The sequence below is a fragment of the Cucurbita maxima genome, unplaced genomic scaffold (genome assembly GCF_002738345.1).
Source record: "Cucurbita maxima cultivar Rimu unplaced genomic scaffold, Cmax_1.0 Cma_Scf00023, whole genome shotgun sequence".
Lineage (NCBI taxonomy): Eukaryota > Viridiplantae > Streptophyta > Magnoliopsida > Cucurbitales > Cucurbitaceae > Cucurbita > Cucurbita maxima.
The window spans coordinates 3,229,953-3,245,658 of record NW_019272039.1 but is presented as its reverse complement, the minus strand read 5'-3'; the positions used below and the strand labels follow the sequence as shown (position 1 = coordinate 3,245,658).

The following is a 15,706-nucleotide window of genomic DNA, read 5'->3' as shown; positions in this document are numbered from 1 at the left end:
TGGAAGCGGGAATAGAAAAATATGATAATTTATTGCGTTTGAAATGCGTGATCTAAATTTAAAAATGCGACAACATACCCGTGGAGAGAGAATCCAAGGGAGAGAAATAATAATTAAATAAATAAAAAAATAAAAAAATGAAAAAGACGTGGCCAATTCGGAGGTTAAAAGGACAGAATTGGATATCAACAACTCACCCTAAAAGACAAAAGCACTGTTGGACCAACTGGGCCCCCCACCCCCACCCTTTAGACTGGGCCCTCTCTCCCTCTTTCGCCTTTCTTCCACCAACCCAAAACCCGATACGCGTGAAAAAACAAAATTTTAAACTTTAAGAACTTAATGCATATAATATATATAATCATATTTTTGTTTTAAATTAATTCTATATATTTTATATATGTTTCTAAAAATAAGTTAAATTTTGAAGACTAAAAAAATAGTTTGAAAGAATTTGTATTTTGTTTTTAATTTTAGTAAATACACAAATTCTATTTAAATACATATTTTGGTCTTCCGATTTAAAAGAAATGTTTTAGTCTTTATTTAATTTAATTTTGAAGGTTGATAATTGGATTATTCAGTTTCATAATTTTATAGTTAAAACAATTCTTTTAAAGTTAAAAATAAATCGAAATAAATATTTAAATAAATATATAAGCATAATATTATTTATTCTATTATTTCTACAGAAAAGATTCCGCCTCCAACATCCAAACTGCTGGTTATTCCTTCCCCTCACTTTCTCTCTCTCATCTCCAAAAGCTCTCTTTTCTTTTTTCTCTCACCCAAACAGTGCGTCGTTCTCTCATCCCCACCGAATTTGGATTTTCCAGGTTCTTCTTCTTCTTCTTCTTCTTCTTCTCCCTCTCTCTCTCTCTCTCTCATTATTTGATTTATTTGTTTCTTAAATCCTTTATTGCGAGTTGTTGTTTTGTTTGTTCATTTTTTGTCCTCTCTGTGCTTTTTCTCTTGCTGTGTTCTTACTTGTGGTTTATTTTTTCTTTCCTGTTCATCCCTTTTGGTTTATTACAGATTGCTAAAGGTTCGGTTCGGTTCGGATATACCTTTGAGAGATTTTTCAAGGGCTCACAGTGATTCTTTGAATTGCTTGGTGATATAGGAATTTGTTGCTTCGTTAAATGCTCTTTACTTTACCGCTTTATTTGCTTTTCTTGGTGTTAGGGTTAGAGTTGAAATTAGGGTTAGGGCCTTAGATTTTGGGATAGAAATGCCTCTGGTGGAGGCAATGGTTTCGGATCCTGTTGATGGTCTACAGTATTCGTTTGCTAAGGAGTACAAAGGCCCACCGGTGCCCTATGATCTTCCTCAGGCTCTTCCGATCAACGTGGAGCGGATTCCGGTGGCTGCAGTGGTAGCTGAGGTTCCGTTTACTCATAAAATGTCTTTGCCGGTTGTTCAGCCCATTTTAGCGCAGGATGTTCTTACTAAGAAGTTTTCTAAAGAGTTGGAAGCTGCTGGTGGGAAGTCTGTGGTTTCGCCTACATCTGTAATTGCCTTTGATCAGAGTACTGAGGATAGTCACCGGTGTCGGTCGAAAGAATCAGATTCTGGCTCTGAAAGAACAGTTTCACCAACTTCTGTTATTGCCTTTGAGGAGAGAGCAGTGAGTAACCATGGATGTCAATTGTCTGGTGATTTGAGTAGTTCAGGTGCCTTGGAGTTTTCGAATGGGCAAATTGTTTCTGGTGAATTGTCGGATGTGGGCAACTGCTCGACGGCATTTGGCTGCTCATCAATTAGTCATGGAAATTCTTCTGAGTTATTAGGTGATGCTGGGAGTTCTTGCACAATGGAGTTTTCTGGAAGCTTTAATAAATCACAGCGAAGCTCATGTTCTTTGAGAGCTTCAAATTGTAGGAATGAAAGCTTAGATTTCAATGATATCAATCAAGTTGATTGGGTCTCTACAGAATCAGTATTGAGTACGGAATATCCATCTTCTCGGGTTTCATCTATGACAGTTGTAAATGAGGGTGGTGGTGATGGTAGGCAGTCAGCTGGAACAGTTTTTGACCATGAGTCCGATGATACATGTAATGAAGAGTATAGTCAGGATGTGCCAGAAACTTTGCGAATGAAAAGAGAACCACTAAGAAACGGAAAGAGAGGATCTTGTTATCGGTGCTGCAAGGGTAATCGGTTCACTGAAAAGGAGGTCTGCATTGTATGTGATGCCAAGTATTGTAGTAGTTGTGTGCTTAGAGCTATGGGTTCAATGCCTGAAGGTCGCAAATGTGTTACCTGTATAGGTTTTCCCATTGATGAGTTGAAGCGAGGTAATTTGGGAAAATGTTCCAGAATGCTTAAGAGACTGTTGAATGAGTTGGAGATTCAACAGGTTATGAAGGCTGAGAAGTGTTGTGAGGCGAATCAGCTACCACCAGAGTACGTTTGTGTGAATGGGAAACCTTTATCTTTCGAGGAGCTTACAGTGCTACAAACCTGCCCCAACCCACCAAAGAACCTAAAACCAGGAAATTATTGGTACGATAAAGTTTCTGGTCTTTGGGGAAAGGTGAGTCTAGTTACCTTCAGTTGCCTTTTCTTTTCTTTTATATTCTCTTTTAATTATATTTCTTCATTACGTAATTGAACATTCTAATCTATTCAACAGGAAGGACAGAAACCTTCGAAGATAATTACTCCTCATCTTAACGTTGGTGGCCCTATTAAGGCAGATGCTAGCAATGGAAATACACAGATTTTTATAAATGGCCGAGAAATCACAAAAGTAGAGCTCCGGATGCTGCAGGTAAAATTTGCAAGTGTAACCTTTGTTTCTAGGGTAAGTAACTTCTAAAATTAAAAGGGAACATTTGATCAATGTAGTTGGCTGGAGTTCAATGTGCTGGTAATCCACACTTTTGGGTCAATGAGGATGGATCATACCAAGAGGAGGGACAGAAAAACACCAAAGGGTACATATGGGGGAAGGTACTGTCTTGTGGAAATAAACAGTAAACTTAGATTTTAGCTTACATTCGTAGCTTTAATCGGTCATATACTCGTTTTTAACTTCTTCATTACATTTTAGGCTGGAACGAAGCTAGTCTGTGCTCTGTTATCGCTACCAGTTCCTTCTAAATCTTCAACTTATTCTGGGGAACCAGAAAGCAGCCTGGTTTACAGAACTTTTCCTGACTACTTTGCTCTTCAAAAGCTCCTTTTAGTTGGTTATGATGGATCTGGGACAAGTACTATATTCAAGCAGGTAGTTTCTAATTTGTTAATTTAGTATCTGGTTCATCATATGTCTTTTTTTCATATTTGGTTACTTTTTTATGATGTGGTTCTCTTGTTGATTTTGTAGATTTTTTTTTACAAATAATATAATTGCTAGAAGACAGATTTTTTTTTTCTCCCTTAAAACTATTTCTGAAGAAATGTTGGTAAATCATTTTCAAGGAGATACATGCCAATATCTCTAGATTTTCTTAGCAACATTTCGTTGGTTGGTCATATTATGAGAGGATGTTCTATTTATTTTATCTCTGAAATAACTGTGTGTATTCTATAGATTTCTTTAGTTATCTTAATTTCATCTACACTGCACTCTTTGGTAGTCAAATTGAGTTGGTAATTTCATTTTCTAAATGCTTTTGCAGGCCAAAATTCTATATAAGGATGTTCCTTTCTCCAAAGATGAACGTGAAACTATTAAGTTGAAGATCCAGAGCAATGTGTACGGATATCTTGGTATAATTCTTGAAGGCCGTGAGCGATTTGAGGAGGAAAGTTTGGCTGAAATAAGGAGAAAACAGTCTGATGAAGTTGACCCTGCAGGTAGGAATTATTATTGATTCTTGTCTCATTATCTATTTAAGGCATTAGACAAAGTTGCTATTCAGGTGCTTGCTAGCTACCTTGAACAGAGATTTTGAATCCTATGACTTGGTCTTTTTACATTTAGCATTCACTGTCTGTCTAATGCACAATTAGTGGTTTGATGGTTAAGAGTATTGGGTCTAAGCCTTGGGGCAAGTGTGGGTGCCCTCCGGATCAGTGGGAGTGGGGCCCTGTATTGGGTTATTGGAAAAAAGATTTATCTTGAGCCTGGAGACAAGGATATGAAATTTTCTTACAACTTAAGCCATCAAAAGGTCTAAGCTATTTATTTATCTATCTATATGTGGGTGTACATATGGATGTTATTGCTTTTAGTTAGTTGATTTACTCGACAATGCTAGATTTAGATCTCCAGATGATTTGTGCCTTGATCTGTTTATGTGCCTTATACCATGCTAAACTGTTTGAGGACTGGAGGTGAAGTGGTTAGTTGTTTACACTGTAGTGTTCGCTTAGCTCCTGTATTTGTTGTGGCTGGGTAATGTAATAGACTGTTAGACTTTGCTGGTGTTTGTGGTTTGTCAGCATTAATATTATAATATAAAATGCTAGACTTGTATTTAAATTGGGAAATGAATTTTTGGTTAAAAGCAGGGAGCTCGATTGTTGATTCTAACAAATGCCTGTATTCAATCGGGCCAAGATTGAAAGCATTCTCCGATTGGCTTCTAAAGACTATGGTATTAGGAACTTTGGAGACTATCTTTCCTGCAGCTACTCGAGAATATGCACCATTAGTTGAAGAGTTGTGGAATGATGCTGCCATTCAGGCTACCTACAAACGACGAAGTGAGTTGGAAATGCTGCCGAATGTTGCTCATTATTTCCTAGAAAGAGTAAGATCTTATGGTATTTTCCTTGTTAAATTTTGTTTAATCATCTTTTATGTTCCATTAATTTTTGTATATTGGTTTACTTATATTCTCCAGGTTGTAGACATATTGACTACCGATTATGAACCTTCCGATTCAGATATTCTGTATGCAGAGGGTCTCATTTCATCCAATGGACTTGCTTCTGTGGACTTCTCATTTCCACAATCTGCACCTAATGATGATATAGACACTACTGTGGATCAGCATAACTCTTTGTTTAGGTGAGTGATAATTCTTATTAGAGGTTTATCTGTTTATTTATCTTTCTCTGAGTATGAGTGCCTTTCGCTTTGGCATGCGCCATTCCTTCACTTGTTTATACTCAATTGCCTTCATTATAATAAAATTCACAAGTCATAGGTCTCCCTATTTAAGTGACTCTTTGTACCGTCTAAAACAAGGTGGCTCTTTGTATCTAAATCAGCACTGTACTTTGAAGAAATATGAAAAATGAGATTATTCTATGCATAACTGTGGTTTGCGTTGATATCCATTTTGAGTTAGAGTTACCAATTCAATCATTGTTGATCGTGCTCATTTTGATTGGTTTATTAGGCATCAACTTATTAGAGCCCATGCAAGAGGAATTGGTGAAAATTGCAAGTGGCTCGAGATGTTTGAGGACATTGGGATTGTTATCTTTTGTGTCTCTCTGAGCGACTATGATCAGTTTTCCATTGATGGAAATGGAGATTCTGTGAATAAGATGTTACTCAGCAGAAAATTCTTTGAAAGCTTGGTTACTCATCCAACCTTCGATCAGATGAACTTCCTTGTATTACTGAACAAATACGACCTGTTTGAAGAGAAAATTGAACGGGTGCCATTAACTCGATGCGAATGGTTCGACGATTTCCATCCATTGATCAGCCGCAACCGTTCTAACAGCCAGAACAATATAAATAGCAGTCCCTCACTTGGGCAACTTGGTTTCCACTACATTGCAGTAAAATTCAAGAGACTCTTTACCTCATTGACTGGGCGAAAGTTGTATGTTTCACCTGTGAAGGGTTTAGAGCCTCGTAGTGTTGATGCAGCTCTTAAATATTCAAGGGAGATAATGAAGTGGGACGAAGAAAGAACCAACTTCAGCTTGAGCGAGTACTCGGTATACAGCACGTACGAAAGCTCGTTTTCTCACTAATGCTCTTTAGATCAGGAGGGGTGTCTTGTAGAGTGGGTACAAATGCTATACCAATACTAAATTTATGCCGTTGTACATATGATAGGTTTGTAAATGAACAAGATAAGCCTGTTCCTTCCACACAAGCAATTGCAGGTGTAAGTTTGCAAAATACCATTTTGGTAGTAGTGGCAGAGAATTATTCAATTTTCTATATTATATTGAGCTTATTTTGGTGTAGGTTTTAGTAACTTCCTTCTATGTTATTGTAACTTATTGTAACTTTTCTTATTAGAACATCCACTCCCTTCGAGACTCAACATCTTGGTTGGCACACCGCATTATGTCTACTCCTTTCGGAGTTCAATCTCCTCACTAGCACATCGCTCGGTGTCTGACTCTGATATTATTTGTAATGGTAACGGTGGATTTGGACTTCAATATCTGCTAATGACGGGCTTAGGCTAAACCATTTTAGAGTTGATATCTGCTAGTTCTAAATAAATAGTACTGGTTCAAAATAGATCCAAAATCATTTTACAGCCAAATTATACATGAAGAAACCAAGGGGGAGATTCAGATTCAAGATGCAAGATACAAGTCATCATCCCTCCTACACCATTTCTGCCTATTTTTCATGTTGAATTCCTTCCCGACTGCGGGTGATTTTCACGTTCAATTCTCCACAAATATTATCCGAACCGAGAACAAACTCAAATGTACATATGTCATCTACTCTCAAACTATGCGCCCTGAAGAAAATCGGCCATCCTGTGGTCAAGGCAAACCGACTACGACTAATTGGTTTCGCTGTGACTAGCCACGACCTGCCCTTTTCGTCTACAATAACCACATCTGGTTTCAGCAATATGTTATGTGCAACCATCACTCGTTTAGGAATATGCTGCCATCATAATCCATTCATTAATAACACCAAATTTGTGAAACTTGCAAAGAAGAGAAATACTACACAAAATTGCAATAAACCTATCAGATCAATAAACTTACAATGGCATTATGTGACCAATGCTTAACTAAAAGCTCGAAGGTCGGCGGTTCCATCGAAACGTGATTTGCAGTCTTAGAAGGGCTAAGTTCTTCAAGATTTGTTGTTGATATCTTCCTTGATTTAGGGGCAGTGCCTGAACAATCACTGGATCTAACTTCTGAATCATTCCTTTTGCAACGAGTTAACGATGTACTGTATTCTTCTTCAGATCGGGGCTCATCTTTGACCTTCACTTCCAGGATAAGACTACTGGTTCCTGATATCAGCTCCTTCTTGCATCCATTTTTGCTAAATATCTTGACATCAAACGTGGAATTCCCATCATATTGGAAAACTAAAAAGTCCCCATATTTTAAGCAGTGGCTGTCAACAAATTCTTGCCAGCCGTTCTTAAGAAACACACTGTTCTTCAGTTCTTCCAAGGTTACATGCCATGATTGTCCACTTTGATCTTTGAGGACAGCTTCACTTGGTATGGATCCTCTAAAATACTTTACAAAAGCAGGTGGTATACTCTACAATTCAAGATCATGAACAAAACGTAGACGAATTGGTTACTTTAAGGATGAATATATCCATACATAACCTGTAATGCAAAACTTTTCCATTATGTTATTAGAGCACTTTCACTACGAAAAACAGAAGAACAGAGTATCCGATAGGATCGAAAATAGCGAAAAGATACCCTCGCCAAAACAGGAATTCAGCTATATACCCAAACCTCCATGGCCCTCTTTCCAGTGATCTCTCTCCCTCTTCAATGAGGATATCGTTGGTCGACGCTGCATTGCTCATTGTGGCTGAGCAGAGGCCAAAATCACGTCACTGCCTCGTAGGTCTTGTCGGGTTTCCTTCCTCTTGATCATCCCCATCATCGTGTTCTTTGTATCTCCCTCAACTTTCATGCAATCGTTCACTCAAAACTGTTATCCTCGACCCTCGTTGACAATTGTGGCTTCACACAACATTGTTCATCACACCAGTAGGTTTCTCAATCCCCCACTGGAAACACTATTTCCAGTTCGACATACATTTTTCTTTCTTACTCCTCACAGGTTTTTCACTCTCTTTCACTCCCGGATTTTTCCCTCTATAACAGAACTTCGTGTCGCTTATGTGCACTGATTTTCCGTATTGTCATTCCTCCCACTGATCGTCAAGTCGGACCGGTAGCATTGAGTTGTTAAATTAAACCATAAAGACAACTTTGAGTCAAGAATTCTTTAGGTGAAAGAAATTGATAGTACCTACTAAACTTGTCTTGAGTGCTGGGTCGAAGTTCTGTAGGCCAAAAAGAAATTTTATCTTATGGTTGGAATTTCATTCCGAACGACCTAATGGATGACCAGATAGTTGGGTTTGACACATATAGTTTGCTGTGATTTCATGTTCGATTATGTGATGAATGTGATGGTCGTGCATATGTATTTATTATGTAATTTGGATAGTCAGTTAGGGGATCTCATGCATCTGCATGGGGGAGACTCAGCTCTACTGACTGGAATGTTTTGTTTTCCTCTCCAACCTACGTGGGGTCTCACAATAACCTCTCCTTAGCAAACGCGTTTTAAAATCTTGAGGGAAAGCCCAGAAGGTAAAGTCCAAGGAGGACAATATCTGCTAGTCGTGGGACCTTTTATACGACTCTGAGAAGTTGGATCATTACATTTCAGAAAGCCTAAAGCTAATTCTCTCAACTGCAACAAACCAAGAGGAAAAGTTGAGCATTTAAGGGAATAAGAAAGGAGAAAGATAATGAGAAGCATTGATAAGAGAAACAAAACTAAAATGAACTCAACCATGGCCCACACTGACAGAAGCTACAAACTTTCCTCTTCACAAACAACGACCATTTTAACATGCAATCCATCGATGAGGCCCTTACTCCTTTAGCATCATCCTCTCTTTTCTCAGTAACTTCAAATCTTAAACTCACACCATCAAAACCTTTCAACATTATCAGATTCTGTTGTTTTCTGCTAAAATCTACACAAAAATGGTAAAGGGTTTCCTGTTCTACACTTGTCTATTAGCTTTTCCACAAGAACAGAAGAGCACTTGTTCAATATCTCTATGAACAAACAGAAAAAACACAGAAATTGAAAAGTAAAGAGAGAGTAGAGAGTATACCATACGGAGAGAACTGGAATTGGGAAGAAAAACCTTGAAGAACTCAAGGCTGGAAGGGATTCTGCTGCTTGGATCCCTCAGCTCCACTAAACTTTTGGCCATCCCCAACGAAAAACCCTTAAACCCAAATCAAAAAACAGGAGTTTTGGTTTGATTGTCGGAACCCCAGATATGAAGTTGCAAGAACAGCGCAGTTTTGGTCAGTGGGCCATTTTGATTTTGTGAATAGAAGGCAATTGACTGTTTCACTCCCGCCCACATTCCCAGAAGGGTTACTTAAGTATTCCTCTGTTTTGTTAGACAACTTAAAGTGAGCTTCGTAAACAGACCCTTTAAAGGAAACTCTATGGAAACTCAAACAAGAAATGAAAAGGGTATTAAAACAAGAAATTTGGAAACAATCTTTAAGCTTGGTTTGATGATATGCTTTATTCACTTACCCACCTAACAAAGATTCTTTAAGACTGCGTATCCAAGAGATATATATTACATAAACCTGATCCTGTCATTTTGTAACGTTTTTATATTTTTTTAAAAAGTTTGTTATTATTTAATCGGTTAAATTAGAGAGAAAAAGGAAAATTTACGTTACCTTTCATAATTTTTATTTTGTTTTCCACTTTGTTACCTTTCATCATTTTTATTTTGTTTTCCACTTTCATAATGATTTACTTTATCTGTTTTCTTACGTGAAATTCTACGTTGGTTGAAGAGAAGAACAAAACATTCCTTATAAAGATGTGAAAACCTCTCTTCAGCAGACGCGTTGTAAAACTGTGAGGCTGACAATAACATGTAACGAGTCTCTTCAGCAGACGCGTTGTAAAACTGTGAGGCTGACAATAACATGTAACGAGTTAAAATAGACAAATATTTACTAGCAGTGGGCTTGACTGTTACAAATGGTATCAGGATCAGACACCAGACGATGTGACAACGAGAACGCTGATCCCCCTCGTGAGATCTCATATCGATTGGGGAGAAACAAACCATTTTTTATAAAGGTGTGGAAACCTCTACCTAGCGACACATTTTAAAACCGTGAGAATAACAGCGAAACGTAACGGACCAAACCAGACAATATATACTAACAAACGACTTGGCTCTTACCATCTTAGTCAGCAAAATATTCTGGAACCCATCATTTGAAATATACTGTGAACATCCACAATTATTGTAATCCTTGTTGGAAGAAGTTCTAGCATTATTGTTCTGTTCTTCATCCAATGGTGACTTGCTCTTTCTTTTGATGGTTTAACATAAAATTATGAACATTAAATAATCAAGATTTTGTCACCTACCAAAGAGTGCTATAGTCACTCCAAAATCATGTCCTGGACTATTGTTGTAGCTATTTCTAATGACCAACAATTTTGTAATTCTATAACTTAATTCATGAGGCGCAGAACGCATCGATTATTAACTCAAAATGAATACAAAAACGACATTGCAATTTGCAAGGATGGCAAGGATTTAAACTTGGGATCTCATGTTGTATACTAAATCACCATCAAATTTCACAATGGTTAGATCGGTCACAAAAGAGAGAAGGATTTGTACAATGAAAGTATGGTTCTGCTGTATGCATTGTTCAACGAAGAGAACGACGGCGGTGAGTAACTTTGACATTCAATTGTCTGCATAAGTTACCCTTTTCGAGAACAAACTCAAATTCACATTTGTCATTTACTCTCAACCCATTGCCCTTGTAAAATGCAGACCACCCAGCATTAACAACAAGACGGTTCTGGCTGATGGAACACACTTTTGCTGGCCACAACTTCCCCTCTTCATCTCTAAGAACTGTGTTTGGCTTCAACTTGATGTTCTGGTCCCTCACCACCCGTCCAGAAAGATACTGCAATTCAATTCAAAACCACTGTAACTTTCAGACAAGACAAGCCTTGCGTTGCCTGTAATCTCAATACTAGCACATTTGTAGACTATGTTTTCAAAATAGAATCTAACTTATCAGCTTTAACTTTCAAGTTTAGTAGTTATTTTTCGTCTGAAATCGGAGACCTTTGTTAAATCCTTGTAGTGTCATTTACTCATTATTTCTATATGGATAGCACATGTTGGGCCTCGTGGATAGAATTGAAGTTGGAAGTTATACAAAGGTCACATTAAAAACAAAGTATGAGAAACTCAACACTCAATGCAACATCCAATCCATTTTCACCTATGACAGGGATACTAGCATCTGCTTACTAAATAATGATACATAAAGAAGAATTAAGCTTTTTCAAGTGGGCTTCATATATTCTTAGATGATTACAAATTTATGATAGATAATTGAAAACTAGATTTATGATGTTTCATTAATGTATTTTAAGCAATCTTACTTTCACTTGGGTAATTCCTTCTCACTTAGCATGATTCTCTACTGTAACAATATTACTATAATCAAAAGTCCTTGACAAGAAAAGAAGTTTGGAGAGTAATACTCACAACTTTCTTGTGCGACCAGTGTTTCATCGTTCGCTCAAAGGAAGGTCCTTTAGGGGCAACATACTCTACAGTGTTCGGGGCATTACCAGGTCTCCCACGAGTTGGAACCCTTCTTGGTTTGTGAACTATCCCTACAAGCACAGTTGAGAGGTTTCTAAATCAGACCAAGTTGTCATATATGAAAGAAGGGATTGAAAAAATAAATGTCATCTCCAAACCTCATCATATCTTGATTCATGTGTTTTATTTTTTACTTTTGTAAGAGGAACAGAACTTGTCTCACGACCATATTGCATAACAGTTTCATTAAAGTTTTGAAAAGTGAGAAACATAACAAAAGAAACTTTATTTGTTTTTCAAATTTTGGATATAACTTTGTTACGTGTTTCAAAAAATGAGAAACTAGATAAAGAAGACATGACCAAAAGCACTTGTTTTCTCAAAACAGAAAAATATAAACATGTAATAGGAAGAAACCAAAACACTACAAACCAGGCTCTAAGTTGAGTGGGGCAAACCGAGAAGTACTCACCTGATCCAACTTGTAATCGTTTCCTCTTGCCAGAAATTAAAGGCTTGACCTCTTCTTTCTCATCCACAGCCTCTACTTTGACCTTCAAAATTGGAAGAGACTTACCGGCTATTGCTAACGTTGAATCTAAAATTGGAACAGAATTATCGGCTTCTGCAGCCACTGCCTTCTTGCATCCATTTTTACCAAATATTTTGACATCAAACGTAAAACCCCCATCATATCGAAATACTAAAAAGTCTCCATACTTCAAACAATGGTAATCCACAAAAGCCTGCCAGCCATTCTTGAAATACACAAGCTCATCCACTTTTTCCAATGTAACGCACCATGATTTTCCTGTATGATCTCTGATGGTAGCTTTTATTGGAAAGGTTCCATGTAAATGCTTCTGAAAAGCTGGTGGTATGCTCTGAATATAAGAGATGAGGAATGAGTGCAAACAGATGACAAAACAAAGCAAAACAAATCACTTCACACACACACAACATATCGTTCATGTTATTTATTTAATATTAGCTTGTTTTTAAAACTAATCAACGCCTTTATACTTTAGGATAATCAAACATTTATATCAGCATATGAGTTTTTTTTTTCTTCTTCTTCTGATCCACAAAGATCAAAACCCTTCCCACAAAAATATAATCAATGAGTTATGTAATGTCTAAAATTTTCTACAATTTCAATATGTGATTAGGAATAAAAAAAAATCGACATGTTGACCCAGTATGACTAGAATTAAATGGTTGACTCAAGCATAAAGAACAGAGAGAAGAATTAAATAATAAGTAAAGTTTCATACTATATTGCATGCATGTTCAATGCAGAATTCAAAAAAGGTCAACGACTCAAAATAGAGCAATCCCAAGTGTTCTTTTCCCCAATTTACAATAAGAAACAGGGTAATTTGTCCAAATCCCATGAATCAACCAAATAATGAAAAAAAAAGGCACCGAAAATTTCTCGCACTCAAGTTCCACACAACTCAAATTGGCTCGAAATCTCAGCGTTCCCTAAATACAAACTCAAAATCGTAAGAACATCAGGACGAAGGAAAATAAAGAGGGAAAAATTGGAGCCCCAGAAATTTTGAAGTTAGGGCACAATACATATGATTAACTAGAGGAAATACAGAGAGGAGAAAGAATTACCATGTGCAGAGAGCCGGAATCGGGAAGAAACACCTTGAAGAACTCAAGGCTATAAGCGGTTTCGGTGCTGGGGTTCATTATTCTCGCGCAAAGAATAACGAACCTGCAAAGAAAGCTTGAAATCAATGTCGAATCCGACAAAAAAAAAAAAACGAAGAATAGAGGAGCGATTTTGACACTGAATCTGCAAAAGAAAGCTTGAAATCATTAGATGAAGAAGAACGGAATAAAGAGTAAAATAAATTTGGTACTTCGAGCGTTAGATGGATACGTGACACCACATGCATGCAAGTTCCGGCTTGCTGTGGGTGTGGCGAATTTTTATAGGGTTTCGGGACATATATATAATTATATATATATTATATATTTTTTCAAATTACATATATACTTTTTGAATTATGAAATCTTCCCGCTATTGTTATAAAAAATAAAAAAATAAAAAAAAAACCGTCACAATTATTTTATATAGAGAATTTATTTTGAATTTGAGTTAGAAAATTTTAAAAGTTGGATTAAGCTTGTGTAAAAGAAAAAAATACAAATTTAATCTTTGAACTATGAAATTTTTGTCTAGTCCGAAAGAAAATCAACATCTTCAAAAGGTCGTCATATTCATAAAGTATTGGATGTTGATGTCCGTGAATAAGACCTAAAAAGTTCGAATCTTGTTCAACTCAAAGCCTACCTTCTAAATTTCTAAGACCATTTTAAGAGAATCCTAAACAAAAAATACAAACCATTGATATTACATTCTATCTAGTCCATTGAAGCAGAGCTGGAAACATGCTTGAAAATGGTGACTTTAAAAACACAGTTTTTTGTGTCCACCATCTCAAACAAGCATGAATCTCCATCTTCCAAGCCATTGTCTCCATAAAATAAGCACCACCCAGCTGATAATCTGACAGAGCTACCATATTGTCTCAATGCCACAATCCATTGTCTATTCCCAACTTGAAGCTTTGCAGAGAGCATGTCGGTTGAAAAATGCGCCTTTGCAAATACCATAGGAATGTTCTGCCAATCAACAACATAAAATGGTTTCAGCTCCTTCCATGAACAACATGTTTTGAACTGAAAATAAAAACATGGGGTTTTGTTTTTTTGTTAGTTACCAGAACAAATTTCTTGTGGCGTCTGTTCAGAATGTTCGCCTTAAAACAGGGGTTTCTGGTCTTTGTTGGAGGGGAAGCAAAGGGGGGGGTGTCTTGTAATTTGGTGAATGAAAATATGTCTTTCTTAATCAATTGAAACAACCCAACATCCCCTTCTTTCAACACATTTTCCTCTACAAAACGCTTCCACCCGCTTGAAAAGTACACAAAGTTCTCTTGATTTCGTCTGCGTTTGTACAAAAGTGGCCACTTTCTACCGTTTGGGGTTCGGAGTTTGATGATTCCGAAGTCATCAGGTAAGTGTTTCTCTGCAAAATCTTTGGGAATAATCTACAAGAACCAAAAAGCTTCAATCTTTTCAGCTGAATCGAAGAAAGGAGGTGTTTTTTTATGTGGGTTTGAAGAAGAAAGTGCTTACCATGGCAAATTTTCCTCGTACGTTTGGTTGTTTCATGACAATTTTAAAGCTAGGCTTGTCTGATTTTGAGGTTAATCTTTGAGCTGCTTCAGGTTTGTTCACAAATTGTTGCCTTCTACTTGATACCCCTGCTTCAGTTTTTGGCATGTTCTTCATGATTAGGCATCCTTCTGCATAGATTGGCCATTAACAACACTTATTTGAACCTGTAAGCTCTATATACTCAAAATGTTCATACCTTCTTCAGGTTTCATTTTCTTACGAGATTGAGGAGGAGATGGAACTGAAGCATTGTTCTTCCTCTTACTTAAACGCTGGGGGGAACTCTCTGTATTTTCATCAGAATCTTCATCTTCCATTGTAAATTCTGCTCTAGAATCGTGAAGAATGCAACAATATTCTGTTTCTACTCCACTTGGGTCGAATATGGATGTTTGAAAAGTTGAAAACCCATCTGATTTAAATACCAATAAAGAACCAAACTCTAAGCTATAATGCTCTGCAAATTTGTGCCACCCATTTTGCAGCCAAACAACGCCGTTGGGAGCCGTCGTCAAACCGACCTTCCATTCCATGCCGTCCGGGAGCTTGAGACGTACGGAAGTGGACAAAAGTTCGCCATAATCTTTCACGAACTTCTTCGGAATCATCTGGAAAACAAGATTGGTGAAAAAAAATTAAAAAAAAAAAACAAAAAAAGGGTTTCTTTTTACTAGTTTTCGGTCTTCGAGATTGTTGTGTAAAACGATTCTGAAGAACTGAGGAGAGGAAGCCGCCATTGATGGAGGAAGGTGGTGCAGAGAGTGAAAATGGGGAAGACGATGATGGTGTAAAGTGGCGGTGGGAGTTCAGATACGTATCGAAGTTGCGATTTCCGAAGAATATTATGGTTATGGTTGATGGAGACTTTTGGACTTCCCTCTTCCTCTTCCTCACCGTCCTTTCGTTCACCCATTTCTGCCACCATTTTCCATTTTCCAAGCAATGAATCGGGCCCAGAGCTCCTCAGTCCCTGAGATGGATCAACGCTTA

At 37.3% G+C, this 15,706-nt stretch overlaps 4 protein-coding genes across 7 annotated transcripts; 1 reads left to right on the top strand and 3 right to left on the bottom strand.

Annotated features, from left to right (window-relative positions):
• Window positions 1-712: 712 nt before the first annotated feature.
• LOC111496774 (extra-large guanine nucleotide-binding protein 1-like) lies at window positions 713-6,105 on the top strand. 2 transcript variants are annotated; one of them, XM_023147285.1, is made up of 9 exons: window positions 713-836; window positions 1,036-2,539; window positions 2,639-2,776; window positions 2,854-2,958; window positions 3,059-3,235; window positions 3,630-3,807; window positions 4,465-4,706; window positions 4,800-4,966; window positions 5,301-6,105. In XM_023147285.1, exons 2-9 carry the CDS (start codon window positions 1,232-1,234, stop codon window positions 5,887-5,889), a joined length of 2,904 nt encoding a protein of 967 aa, XP_023003053.1. In that variant the 5' UTR covers window positions 713-836; window positions 1,036-1,231; the 3' UTR covers window positions 5,890-6,105. The 2 variants fall into 2 exon arrangements, with proteins under 2 accessions (XP_023003053.1, XP_023003054.1); XM_023147286.1 differs by lacking the exon at window positions 713-836 and having other exon boundaries at window positions 944-2,539.
• Window positions 6,106-6,391: 286 nt separating this feature from the next.
• Window positions 6,392-14,808, bottom strand: LOC111496777 (putative B3 domain-containing protein At5g66980). The gene is made up of 4 exons (XM_023147291.1): window positions 14,794-14,808; window positions 9,008-9,322; window positions 6,877-7,392; window positions 6,392-6,772 (listed from the first exon to the last, which is right to left on the bottom strand). The coding sequence occupies exons 2-4, from the start codon at window positions 9,107-9,109 to the stop codon at window positions 6,497-6,499; spliced, it is 894 nt and encodes a 297-aa protein (XP_023003059.1). The 5' UTR covers window positions 9,110-9,322; window positions 14,794-14,808; the 3' UTR covers window positions 6,392-6,496.
• LOC111496776 (putative B3 domain-containing protein At5g66980) lies at window positions 10,478-13,443 on the bottom strand. Its single transcript, XM_023147290.1, has 5 exons — window positions 13,321-13,443; window positions 13,142-13,244; window positions 11,991-12,402; window positions 11,459-11,589; window positions 10,478-10,865 (listed from the first exon to the last, which is right to left on the bottom strand). Exons 1-5 carry the CDS (start codon window positions 13,347-13,349, stop codon window positions 10,599-10,601), a joined length of 942 nt encoding a protein of 313 aa, XP_023003058.1. The 5' UTR covers window positions 13,350-13,443; the 3' UTR covers window positions 10,478-10,598.
• LOC111496775 (B3 domain-containing transcription factor VRN1-like) lies at window positions 13,745-15,660 on the bottom strand. 3 transcript variants are annotated; one of them, XM_023147288.1, is made up of 5 exons: window positions 15,388-15,660; window positions 14,913-15,324; window positions 14,675-14,841; window positions 14,257-14,586; window positions 13,745-14,158 (listed from the first exon to the last, which is right to left on the bottom strand). In XM_023147288.1, exons 1-5 carry the CDS (start codon window positions 15,451-15,453, stop codon window positions 13,898-13,900), a joined length of 1,236 nt encoding a protein of 411 aa, XP_023003056.1. In that variant the 5' UTR covers window positions 15,454-15,660; the 3' UTR covers window positions 13,745-13,897. The 3 variants fall into 3 exon arrangements, with proteins under 3 accessions (XP_023003056.1, XP_023003057.1, XP_023003055.1); XM_023147289.1 differs by having other exon boundaries at window positions 14,675-14,802; XM_023147287.1 differs by having other exon boundaries at window positions 14,675-14,844; window positions 15,388-15,659.
• Window positions 15,661-15,706: the final 46 nt, after the last annotated feature.